This window comes from Heptranchias perlo, chromosome 16 (assembly GCF_035084215.1).
Source record: "Heptranchias perlo isolate sHepPer1 chromosome 16, sHepPer1.hap1, whole genome shotgun sequence".
Classification (NCBI taxonomy): Eukaryota; Metazoa; Chordata; class Chondrichthyes; order Hexanchiformes; family Hexanchidae; genus Heptranchias; species Heptranchias perlo.
The window spans coordinates 45,007,685-45,020,571 of NC_090340.1; the positions used below are offsets into that span (position 1 = coordinate 45,007,685).

At 41.8% G+C, this 12,887-nt stretch overlaps 1 protein-coding gene across 1 annotated transcript in view; it reads right to left on the reverse strand.

Annotated features, from left to right (window-relative positions):
• Window positions 1–1,314: 1,314 nt before the first annotated feature.
• Window positions 1,315–12,887, reverse strand: part of LOC137333431 (polycystin-1-like protein 2) — a 119,269-nt gene continuing 107,696 nt past the window's right edge. The window contains exons 34-37 of the mRNA XM_067997581.1: window positions 12,130–12,340; window positions 8,129–8,230; window positions 4,609–4,740; window positions 1,315–1,513 (exon numbers count right to left, since the gene is read on the reverse strand). Of these exons, the coding sequence (XP_067853682.1) occupies window positions 1,403–1,513; window positions 4,609–4,740; window positions 8,129–8,230; window positions 12,130–12,340 (556 nt within the window). The 3' untranslated portion in view covers window positions 1,315–1,402. The remainder of the gene's footprint in view (window positions 1,514–4,608; window positions 4,741–8,128; window positions 8,231–12,129; window positions 12,341–12,887) is intronic.

Consider the following 12,887-nt stretch of genomic DNA (forward strand, 5'->3'; position numbering starts at 1 on the left):
CTCCCCTACATCTCCACTACTGTTTGGGGGCCTATAGACAACCCCAACCAACGTTTTCTGCCCCTTGGTGTTTCTTAGCTCCACCCATACAGAGTCCACAACGTGATTTTCCGAGCCAATATCCTTCCTCACTATTGCATTGATTTCCTCCTTTACTAACAACGCTACCCCACCTCCTTTCCCTTTTTGCCTGTCCTTCCTAAGTATTGAATACCCCTGGATGTTCAGTTTCCATCCTTGGTCACCCTGCAGCCATGTCTCCGTAATCGCAACTATATCATAACCGTTCATATCTTTCTGCGCTGTTAATTCATCTACCTTATTGCGAATGCTCCACGCATTAAGACACAATGCCTTTAGACTTGTCTTTTTAAGATTGCTAGTCATCTTAATTTTATTTTGCACTATGGCCCTATTTGTTTTTTGCCCTTGTTTTCTCTGCCTTCCACTATTGCTTCTTCCCTTTCTTTTGTTTCTATCCTTGGTTCCCCCTCCTCTGTCTCCCTGCTCAGGCTGATGCAATGTTGGCCTTTATCTCAAGGGGGTTGGAATGCAAAAGTAAGCAAGTTATGCTTCAGTTGTACAGAGCCTTTGCCATACCCCATCTGGAGTTCTGTGTTCAATTTTGGGCACTGCACCTCAGGAAAGATACATTGGTTTTGGGGGATACAGCACAGATTTACCAGAATGTTACCAGGGCTTAAAGGGTTAAATTATGAGGGCCGGTTGCATAAACATGGTTTGTATTTCCTTGAGTTTAGAAGGTTGAGGGGAGATCTAATCAAGGTATTTAAAATTATAAAGGGATTCGAAAGAGTAGATACAGAGAAACTATTTCCTCTGCTGGGGGAATCCAGAATAAGGGGCCAATTAACAGTGAAATCAGGAAGCATTTTTTCACACAAAGGAGAGTGGAAATCTGCAACTCTCTCCCCCAAAAGGCTGTGGACGTTGTTTCAATTAAAATGTTCAAGTCTGACATCGATAGATTTTTGTTTGGTAAAGGTATTAAGGGATATGGAGCAAAGGCGAGTAAATGGAATTGAGGTATAGATTAGCCATGATCTAATAGAATGGCAGAACAAGCTCAAAGGGCTGAATGGCCTACTCCTGTTCCTATGTTCGTAAATGTGAAAGCAGAGGTTTTATAGCAATTTATCAATTTAACATGAATTCTGAAATTACTAATTACAAAAATGTTGAAACACAAAAAGACTAATGAAAAAATTCATTAAAAAATCCATTCCATGATGATTACTATAAAATATTCTTGCTCCCTTTCTTAACTTTGATCTTATTGAATGTTCCCTTTGCAGTGTCTTACAAACAATCATTAATTTCTCCAGTTTTCTCCATCCCTGATTCCTACAGAGGCTCACTCTTTTCTCTTTTAAAGAAATGATTACTTTGCTTCAGCATTTGACTGTGGCTCTTCCTTCTTCTTCCATTGAACTCCAATGATGCCGCAGAGTTTCATCATCAACAGGTCAACTATTTCTTCATCCTCTAAAGGCTGAAAAGGAAACAAATTAACCAAATAACTGAATGGTTCAAAAATTCAATTCTTATGACACTGCCAATCCTACCTTTAGATTTCTCAGTTAATCTTATGGAATAAATGAATATAATTACTGCTCATATCATTTTTCATCTTTCACTGGCATGTGATACACATGATCTGCCCTTTACCTGTGCCTAATTATAATTTTCCTTTATGTTTATCTTTCCCAATATTTTTAACTAACTGTGTGTATATATATATATATATATATATATATATATAAATAGAATTTATTGATATGCAACATGACTTCTGCTGCAAACATCACTCACAGAATGATTCACAATGAAAGAGATTTAGCAATCTCCATTTCTCACAGTAAACCACGAGCAGACTAAACTTGAGAAAAATCCAGGTACTTGTAAAAACATGTAAAAACGGAGGACAAAAATTAAATGGTGCGGGAAATTCCTGGGTCATCAATCCTGACGTAAGTACCCGCTAAAGACCTCCAGTGCTGATCCCATCAAAATATGCAGGGTCAGGGGGAGGTCGCCACTAGGGGTGCCTGCTGCCAAAGGAGACTGGAAATTGCAACTTAAGGTGCTGGGAGTAAGTATGTAGGTGGGGGCCTTGCTGCCCCACTTTCTCCCTCCCCTGCTCCCCCCACAAAGATGCTTCAGTACTGCCCATCACCAGCCATTCACAGAGGAGGCTGGGGGGGAGAAAAGCCTAACATTTTTCTATCTTCAAGGGAACTTAGACCAGAACCCCCAAGTGTACTGGCCCGCTTCTGCCGGGCAGTGGTCTAACCCTACGTATTGGCCCATTGCTCTTCTGCCAGACCATGGACAAGGAAATGCCCAAACCTGGGCGTCCCCTCCCAAGCCACGCTCTCTTCACCCCAAACAAGGTCCTGCAGGAACTGCCTGGGATTTGCAGATCTTCTGGTGCACACCTGCTAGGTTTATGGCAGACGTCTGTCTAAGATTAGATTTCAAGCCAATTAAACATCAAACATAGCATATATAAATATTAATGGGGTGACTAAAACAAATTAGAATTAATGATGGGCAAAGGATTTAGAAACAGTTCAAGAGGGATAACTCCTAATTTTGCATTTTAATTATTTTTGTTTCATGAAAGGTCTGTAATAGAAACAATTCAATTAGATACTTATCTGAAAGAATATTATGGTAGATTTTCCCTTTTGTACATTGATGTTGTTTGACATCTGAGGTCAGATGGCAGAAAGGCGGTTTGCTCCTGGGTGTTGTGTGTACCAGGTTCTACCACCGCTCCTGTTCTAGCTGTATTTTTGCTCTCCACCCAGCACCAGCACTAGGTAATTAATGTTACTGTCTGAGGGAGGAGAGTGTGCCGGCTGCAATTAGTGTTGGTTGGTTCTACGAACTCCCCACCTTGCAATTTTTCACTTCTTTCCCCACAGACATAAAGCAAAGTCATTAATACAAACAAGATCAAAGAAGATGGGACTATTTGTGCATTAAAACTCTGGTTTTACAACTGTGGCAAAATCGGGGTAGAGCTGATCCAGGGCACGGGTGTGCTTGAGCCACCAGCATGGATGGTTGACCTCTGACTTTTGCAAGGCTTGACCCTCCCTCTCATTTGAATAGACTGAAAAAGGTGGCCAGAGCAGCTGGCCTGCAGCACAATTGACTGGGGGGAGAGGGGTGGGGGGGAAGAGAAAATCCAACAACACAGCAGCTCATTATTAAAGGGATGATTATGGTGACAACAGGAAAGCTGTGTAATTGTACAGAACAGAACAGAGCAAAAATATGGGGAAAACTGCCTTGAAGGTTGCAAAGGGTAGCCCTGCTCTCCTAAGAGCCGTCCACCCAGCATTTCTTCTCCTTCAACTAATGAGGGCACCATGCAGTGCGACAGAATGGAAACCATGCTGGACATTCATATTGGTGCCGAAATGCATAATGATCCTTTTGTAGTCAGATACCATTCTAAACATTAATTGAGTGCAAACCTATCCTGTTCATGTAGTCCATGGAATTAATACGAGGTGCCCTAATTCCCATGTGGATGTCAAAAGTTGCGGCAGGAGACAGGGACAACCCCCAACAGATTTCTAGGCCCCTGCACTCAAGAGAACCCTGCCACCCAATGATAGCTCCGTGCCCTGCCCAGCTGATGTCTCCTTTCCACAGGAAAAGTGGTGTCATCTGCAGTGGCTTGGAAGGATCCTGTAGTACAAATGCTTAATGCTGTGGTAACCTTCACTGCACTAGGAAGAACTGTTCCCGTTCTAGAAGTTGCCTGAAGGTCATCATGCCATAAATGGGACAATTTTGTAACAGCATCTTTTATGAAGAGACATGTCCACATTGCTGTGTCAGGTATATAACCGTGGGTCCTAGGCTACTGATGGATGTGGACAAGACATCTCATTTGCTCCTGCTCAGTAACCTGTTTTCCTCATTAAGTCATGCAGTGCTGTTGGAATCCTCTAAAGGAATTCTTATCCTCACCATTTTGCATGGTGATATTTAAATGGCAGCAACTACAAATAATGAAAGTATTTGCAGAAACAAACACAAAAATTGCAAAAATAACACACTACTCAGCAAAATATAGTGAATTCTAATTTCAAATGTTATAAAAATCAAAACTTTTAACAATAACTGTACAATCCTGTAACATGCTCTGTTGGAGCAGGCTAGAGCAAAAGATTACTTATGTATTAATTTTATATGAGCAAAACCAGCACCAGGGGCAAAGTCCTCTGAAAAAAATGTGAAATGAAACAAGAGATTTATTTGTATAATTACCGTGCCTGTAATGAGGCTCCCACGAGAAAGGTACAGTTTATTGCAGGAATGCAAATCATGCACTTTTTCACTAACTTTGTGTCTGAATCAGTGCCTCAGCACAAGAGGAAAAAAAATCAATCCTCTGTGTAAATCTGCAAATGTGTATGTGTGTATGCAAGTACATGGGTGTGTGCAGATGGGGGTGTGTGCGTGTGTACACAAATGTATGTGGTTTAGTCTTTGATCATCAAACTGTAAATCTACAATATTGGTCAGCAAAAGAATATATGGGTGCAAGGTCATTTTGGTACAAACCATTGGATGATGCCGCTCCTCGCTGAAGGACACAAGTAAAGCAGAAACAAAAACATTTATGAGAATAAATGTCATGAAGATAACACAGGTACTGATAATGAATGCACCCAAGATCGGATTAGCTCTCAGCACCTGAACAAAATAAAGAGAAAAATAATTGATTTAATGCATTGTTTAAAATAAACATTAAATCTGACAGTCCTCAAGGACTAAACTCTTAGGCCCAGTTATTTTCTTTACAATACTATTTATTGGTAGTTGCCATTACCAAGTAACATTATTACAATTACTTTCATTAATATACTATAAAATCTGTGCATCCATTTCACACATGGAGGGTGAATTTTCTCAGAGTTTCTCCTGATCTGTCACCGTAACTTTGGCAAAAGTTTGGTGAAAACCCTGTTTATGGAGTTATGGTGGCAGAGTGGAAGAAACCCTGAGGAAATTCCTGGAGATGATGACTGGAAAATCTGCATTACACATAAGTCACAGGCCCAGGTTTGCAGGATTTAAAACTTGCACGAGCTGTGATCTGTACACTAGACTTTGTACTGACTTTAAAAATAAATCAAATGTCACTTTTGTGTTTGCAGCACCATAATGCCCATCCCCTTCCCTCCCCTCCCCCCAAAAGTATTAGTTTTTAGCTGAAAAACATCATCGTTCCTCAAAACCCTGCTGTTAGTCCTGGGATCGAAATCTCATTTGCGTCACTCAGAGTTAGTGGCAATGTTCAACACAACATTGAACCTTTAGTGCTACAGCCAATCGAATTTTACCAGGAGAATATAGGAAAGCATTACTATAGCTATTCAGCGTGAACATGGACTAAAGAAAATGGTAGTGAATTAATATTGTTTCAAAACATATGGCCCAGATAATCCCTGTTTGTAGCGGCAAGTGCAACACGATTTGGGGCTTGTAATTTTCAACAGGACCCATTGTCGCTACTGTTCTGCCCATTTTTCATTCCCCTAGTGTTTCTGGTCCGGATGAGAGGTGCTATTTGCTATGCCTGTCCCTTCACCAGCATATACACCCAAATGTGCTGGATGGCTTAAGGAGGCAGAGTTCTTGATATTTACACTCCAAGTGGAATGGTGGGATGGCTTCTGGCAGACAAGGCATATCCCTTGCTTCCATTATTCATGACCCCTTTTCGATTGCCAAACTCACTGGCAGAACATTGCTACACCGAGGCCTATACATCTACTAGAATGGTCACAGGGAACCATGGGGTTCTGAAAGCAACGTTTTGCTGCCTTGATAGATCAGATGGGGCACTGCTATATGATCCTGAATGAGTCTCATGCATTGTGGTTGCTTGCTTAACCCTTCTGAACTTCATAATTGAGTAATGACTGGACATGGAATGGCAGGAGGAAGTAGGCCCAGATGCTGAGGAACCTAGAACTCAGCATCAGGTAGATCAGTACTCGAAGGACTCTTCTGTGTCAGCTGTTAAGGACATTCGAAGAGAGGTGAGTAATTATACTTACTGCTCGGATTAAGGTGGTGCCCTTAGCAACATTCCATGACAACATCTTCCCAGCCTTCCTGCCAATTCCAATCATTCCATACATAGACATCTGTCTTTCTAGCTTCCATTAACAAAAATGACATGTCACCCCTAACAGACTTCACAAGACCTCATTCTATCATCAAGTAACAAAGCCAAATCAAAGTTCAACATAATTCTCATTTTATAAAAAGTGTGACAAACTACTTGCTGTCGCTGTGCTTCCCATGAGTGCCTAGATGTACTTTTTTAATACCCAGACTGGTTCTGTTTCTAGGTGTCACCTAAGGGCCAGGGTTACGAGAGATGGCTGGCTGTGGCCTGAGTTGGTGGTGGTCCTCGTCTGATCGCAGCTGAGTCCTGGGATGGACCTGCTGTGGGCTGCATTTCTTGTGTGACTGCCTCCCATGTGCTCTTTGAGTATGCCTCTGAGGGGCTAGGCCAGAGGCCTGACATGTGCTGCTATCCTGAGAAACAACAGGCTCACGTTAGTCAACTTCATCCATGCCACAGGTACTGGGTTCAGGTTCTGGATGGCCACAGATCAAGCGAACAGCAGATCTCACAGCTCCCACCAGATCCCACAGCATTTGGGTTCACTAGCAGTTTTTCACATTTCAAGGGAAAAAGTGCAGAAAGGAGGGAAATATGATAGGAAAACCATCATATTCCAGATGGGAGCTTCTACATGTGAAAAAAAAATCAAAAACAAGAAAGATCATAGGGTTCACATATCAATCAGGGAAATAATCATGTGTTACACAAGCTTTCTGTTATAAAATAAGTAGGGAAAACCTGCAAGTCCATTTTCTGAAACACCTGGTTTATAGAGTTGTACTAACTATTTTCTGCAATATTATCAGAAAAGCAGCTTGAGCTTGCATAATTATGTGCGAAAAAAAGGATTTTGCAGGGTTTGTGTTTTCGTTATGGTCCAGGACATAAGAGTATCTGACTTTAAATTGTATGAAAATACACTCGATGATTTCATATGATTTTCACTTTAGCATTTCAGATTAAAAACTGTCCGACTTAATCTTCAGTATTATTTATTTTTGCTGTGGCTCCAGAAATAGGTCTTGCAGTTGCACAGTTTAAATCATAGATGGCGCAGTGATACCGTGGTAGCGTGTACTATAATGAACATGTACATAAAACAGATGTTAACTCCTTGGATCAATCCATCAATATCAACTGGTTTTATGTTGTACAGTAAGAAACACTTCACATTCCCTTCAAGAAAGCAAATCTACCACCCGTACTCAATCTGGCCTACATATAACTCCAGTCCCACACTATGTGATTGGCTCTTCATACCCTCTGAAGTGGCCTGCAAGGCACTCAGTTGCAAAAACAATCCTAACACTATCATGGCAGCAGCATCACCACAATGACTGCAGTGGTTCAATAAGGCTCAACACCACCTTTTCAGCGCAGCTATGAATAGCCAATAAATGAGCCCTTGCCATAACCCAAGAACAAATAAAAAAGGGCTCCAAGACCAGTCAATATTGACTGACCATGTCTCCTATTGGCAGATATGCTCATAACACTTATTGCTAACGGATAAAGACTAATTCACAAATTTAATGCAACCCTCTTCTCCATCCCTTACCAGACTTCTTTCACTACCCACTGTTTATTGTTTTAGAAAATCAGTAAATATTTAAATGAAGCCTGTAAATATAACAATTACCATTTTGAAAGTAAATGGGAAATTAAACTAATGCAAAAGTTTGGCGGATGTCAATGGAAGGATTAGCGGACTGGATAAACTTCCGAAGAGATGGAACTTTTCACCAATGTAGACATTGTGTTATACTGAAATTATTCCTACATAAACATTGCTAAGAGTAATTGTGCCAGATTTCTGACGTGCACATTTGGTTAGAGTGATTAGCAAATTACCCAGGGTAATTTTGTAACTTCTGCAGTCTTTATATAAATACCCTAATCACAAACTAAACTATGCAGTTAGTGACGTTGCAACTGTCCCACCTCATCATAGTTGAAGACTCCAAGCTGTAGGCGGATAATTGTTAAAACTGCACTGCTGAAAGTTCTGTAGGAGGATAAGTTCAAACCCAGCACCAGGTTACACTGTGGGAGAGAGAATTACATAGAATTACATAGAATGTACAGCACAGAAACAGGCCAATCATCCTAACAGGACTATGTCGGTGTTTATGCTCCACACGAGCCTCCTCCCACCCTTCTTCATCTAACCCCATTAACATATCCTTCTATTCGCTTCTACCTAGTGTTTATCCATCTTCCCCTTAAATGCATCTATGCCAGTCGCCTCTATTCTTCCTACCATAATGTACCATCTCACACTTGTCTATATTGAAATTCCTTTGCTCATAACATGCTCATTATGCAAGTTTATTAATGTCTTCCTGTATTTTGTCACAGTCCTCTTCAGTATTAACTACACCCCCAATTTGGTGTCGTTCGCAAATTTTGAAAATGTACTTACTATTCCCAAGTACAAATCGTTCATGTAAATGGCGAACAACAGTGGTCCCAGCACCGATCCTTATGGAACACCACTTCCCACCTTTTGCCAATCTGAGTAACTACCTTTAACCCCTACTGTCTAATTCATTCTGCTACTTGTCCCCTGACTCCACATGCTTTGGCCTTAGTCATGAGTCTACTATGCAGTACATTCTCAAAGGCCTTTTGAAATATATTATGTCTACTGCATTATCCTTTCTGTTACTTCTTCAAAGAATTCAATCAGGTTGGTCAAGCATGACCTTCCATTTGAAATCGGTGCTGACTATTCTTTATTATATTTTTGGTTTCGAGATGTTTTTCTATTACACCTTTGAATAAAGATTCCATTATCTTTCCTACCACACACATTAAGCTAAATGGTCCATAGTTCCCTGGACTTGTTCTATCTCCCTTTTTAAATATAGGAATCACATTAGCTGTCCGCCAGTCCTCTGGCACTATTCCCTTTTCTAATGAATTTTTATATATATGTAATAGTGCCTCTGCTATCTCTTCCCTAATTTCTTTTAGTATGCGCGGATGCAATTCATCCGGACCAGGAGTTTTATCCTCTCTAAGGCCCCAATATTAGCGGGGAGGCGGGATGGCAGCAGGGGGGGGGGGGGGGGGGAGGGGCGGGTGGTGATTGGGCATGTGGGCAACCTGCCCAATAAAATCTGTCCATTTCCCACGCGATCGCAGGTCAATTGGAGCCACTTAACGTGGCTTCCGGGTTTGCTGTCCGAAAGCTGCGCAGCGGGCGGACTGCGCACCCGCATCACAGGCTGTCAGCTGGAGGAGTTCTATTTAAAGGGGCAGTCCTCCAATGTCAGCTCCTGGAGCAAACACTCACACAGCACAATGGAGCAGCACAGGGGAAAGGCTGCTCCTAGATTTAGCAATGCCTCACGCCAGGTGCTACTGGATGGGGTGAGGAGGAGGAGGGATGTTTTCTACCCGGTGGACGGGAGGAAGTGGCCTGCCTCTGCCACCAAGAAGGCGTGGCTCGAGGTGGCAGAGGAGGTCAACAGCAACACCTCCCGCACATGGATCCAGTGCAGGAAGCGCTTCAATGACCTAATTAGGTCGGCCAAAGTGAGTACACTTACTCATTCTCCTACATTCCATCTTCCACATCACCGCCCCCACCCACCAATTCATTCTGCACTGCCAACACTACTCTATCACATCACTCCTCACACCCACTTAAGACTCATCCTCAATGTACCTGCACTTCCTCAGCACTTCCTCATCCCCACCACTACCACTCAACCCAATCCTCATCCAATGCCATGGCTCTATCTCATACTCACCCTCTGATGCATCTCTTTCACGGTCAGCTGCACCCAAACCAATGCCTTCATCGGTTGACCACGTCACCGTCACTCACTCACGTGTCTGTACTTTCTCCCCTTATAGAAGAGAGCCCAGAATTCACAGGAGAGGGCGAGGACTGGAGGGGGGCCACAACAGATCGTCGTCCTCACAGACGCGAAGCAGGAGGCGCTGGAGCTGAGCCGCATCCTCGAGTGCCTGTCCATCAGAGACGCCGAAACTGGCACCCGACAAACGCTATAGCTCCTATCTGTCCCAGTACTGGTGCCAGTGTCCCATGAAATGGAACCCCTTCTTCCCACACCACTCTTTCAGCCTTCACCTTTCTGATCTGCCTATTCCCATATCAATTAGCACGTGGCTCGAGTAGTAGAAGCAGCCATTAATGAATTATAATGCAAGTCACATCACATATGGATTGTACGTGACAGTAGGAAGAGCAAATGAATTGTGAGTTCAGCTATATGTCTATATGACTTTTTTTCTGATGTACATAACAATGATAAAATATTTTAATCTGAATAGAATTACATGTTGTTCCCAAAGTATTTAGTGCATTTACCTTACCCTCACTTTTCTATGGTTAAGATTAAAGGCTAGGATCCTGCAAATTAGTTTTTATAAATCTAATTATGCCAGGACAATTAATATACATTCTATTTATTTTATTCTGTTGAGAATTTATCATTAGTCTATCCATTGAGTTAGGACCTGCCCTAGGGCAGAAGCCTCTCACATGAGATTCTTGAGCCACTTACTAGGGAACAGTAGCTGAGATGGTTTCAAGGTGCGTTCCTCACGATTTTTATCTTCAGAGTACCTTCTCCTTGGTGGCTTACAACCAACCCCACCTACCCTTTACGATTAGTGATGGGGTGGGGCGCCTGCACCAATTGGACACAAGTATCCTCACTAGACGTCAATCTGCTCACCAGGGCTGTCTTAAATGGGTCCTGAACCCAACCCTTTTGACTCAGAGGTGGGAATAGTACCACTGAGCCAGTGGTCATCACTCTGTCCAGAATATAAACCCCCTTAGGGATCATCCCAGTATTTAGGGACTATATTCTAGTCTCTACTCGCTGGGGCTGTTTGCAGTGGGGATTGAACCCTGACTCAAAGGCAGAAATGCTACCACTAAGCCAAAGGCTCACTCCTTATCACTAGTCACCATTTTATAATAAACAGCCTTTTCTTTCATCAAGCAGGAACTCTACATCACACATGCTCCATATCTGCTTGGCACACATCTGCCAGTGGAAGAAGGGAAAAAATAGTATAACTGTTATATTGTTATTTAATGTGTAAAGGATTTCAAAGGACTGATTGGAGACATTTCCTTCTAAATTTGCAAGGATTTTACAGTTTAAATGTCAATTTTCCCTGATGTCCGGAAACTTCCTGAAATATGAGAACAACTTTAAATCTCTTGGAATATGGGTGAGTAGTTCTATACAGGCCAATTAAGATGAGACCACCAAATTAAACTCAGTAAAATGCTACTTGCAGTTGGATTCTGAAAATTAAATGTTTTCGATTATATTTTTTCCAAATTTTGAAATGTGCCTCCCTTTTGATCCTCCTGTGTATTGTACCATTCTCTGGCCGGTGGCCTCCTTTCAGGCCTCTCTACTTGTCACCAATGACTTAATCCATAATTTCCCCTTGTCTCTATGGGGAAGCATTTCATATTTACTTGATACTTTTTCCCACAGCTTGGCTGAGATTGTGTAGGGAATCACGCATGCCAACCCAATCCTACCATGCCATGGCATGAGTTTGTTTAGCAACAAAGCCAGGTCATCAGACTGTCCTATACCAGAAATACATTTGAACATTCCTTGGTTGGCTGATTTCTCAAACAGATGGCATCATCTGAACAGATTTCAATACAGCACTTTCAAATGTTACTATTAGTAATTCTACACAGTACTTGGGAATACGCATCATGATTGCTACTTAGTCTAAACTGAACTATTCATACTTATTTAAATATGTCCAGTATGGATCAATTTAAATTCCAAGGATCACATGTGCCCCTTCCATAAAGATGCAACATAAGCATTATACTGTTAACACCTGCCACTGTTGAATAAATATTCTGCATCCAGAGCATGGATTTAGATTTGCCCATTAGCACTAAGGAGATATAGGTTGCTTACTACAGAGGAGTAGGACACGAGCAACACCAGCATGATGACCAGAAGTCCCAGAAGATTACTCCAGGCTCTCTGCAGGGAAGAAGTAATCAAATGCATCTTGGGATTCAAATGCAGCAGATTCCAGAATTTAACCGTAGCAAGTGACACCAGGAAAGCAATCACATAACCCAGGCCTGAATCTATAATTGCAGTCTCGTAGAAATTTACAAACCTGGAAATAACCACAAAGATAATCAATTTAGATTGACAATGGTTTTGAAAAAAAGAAGTTTTACTATTAAATTTATCAATAGATATTGTCATACTGAATGAAGTCTCTGGTCTTTAAAGGTTCCAGTTGGCATAATTATTATAGTTCTTGCAAAATGGACTGAGAGTCACCAGTGGGTCATGTCAGCTCAGAATGGCACTGGTAGAGATATGGGAGCAGGTCATCTTTTGTCTTTTGGGTGTAAAAGATCCTATGACATTGTTCAAAGAAGAGCAGGGAGTTCTCCTAGTATCCTGGCCAACACTGCACGCTCAACCAACCCAACCAAAAACAGATTGACTGGTTATTTATTTCATTTGCTATTTGTGGGATAGATCTGCAAATTGGCTACCACATTTGCCCACATAACAATAGTGATTACACTTCAAAAGTAATTCCCGTTGGATGTAAAGCATTTTTGGATGCCGTGAAGATGTGATAAGGCACTATATAAATGCAATTCTTTCTTTCTCTCCTCTCTGCTATAATTGATGTTTGGAAACCAAGA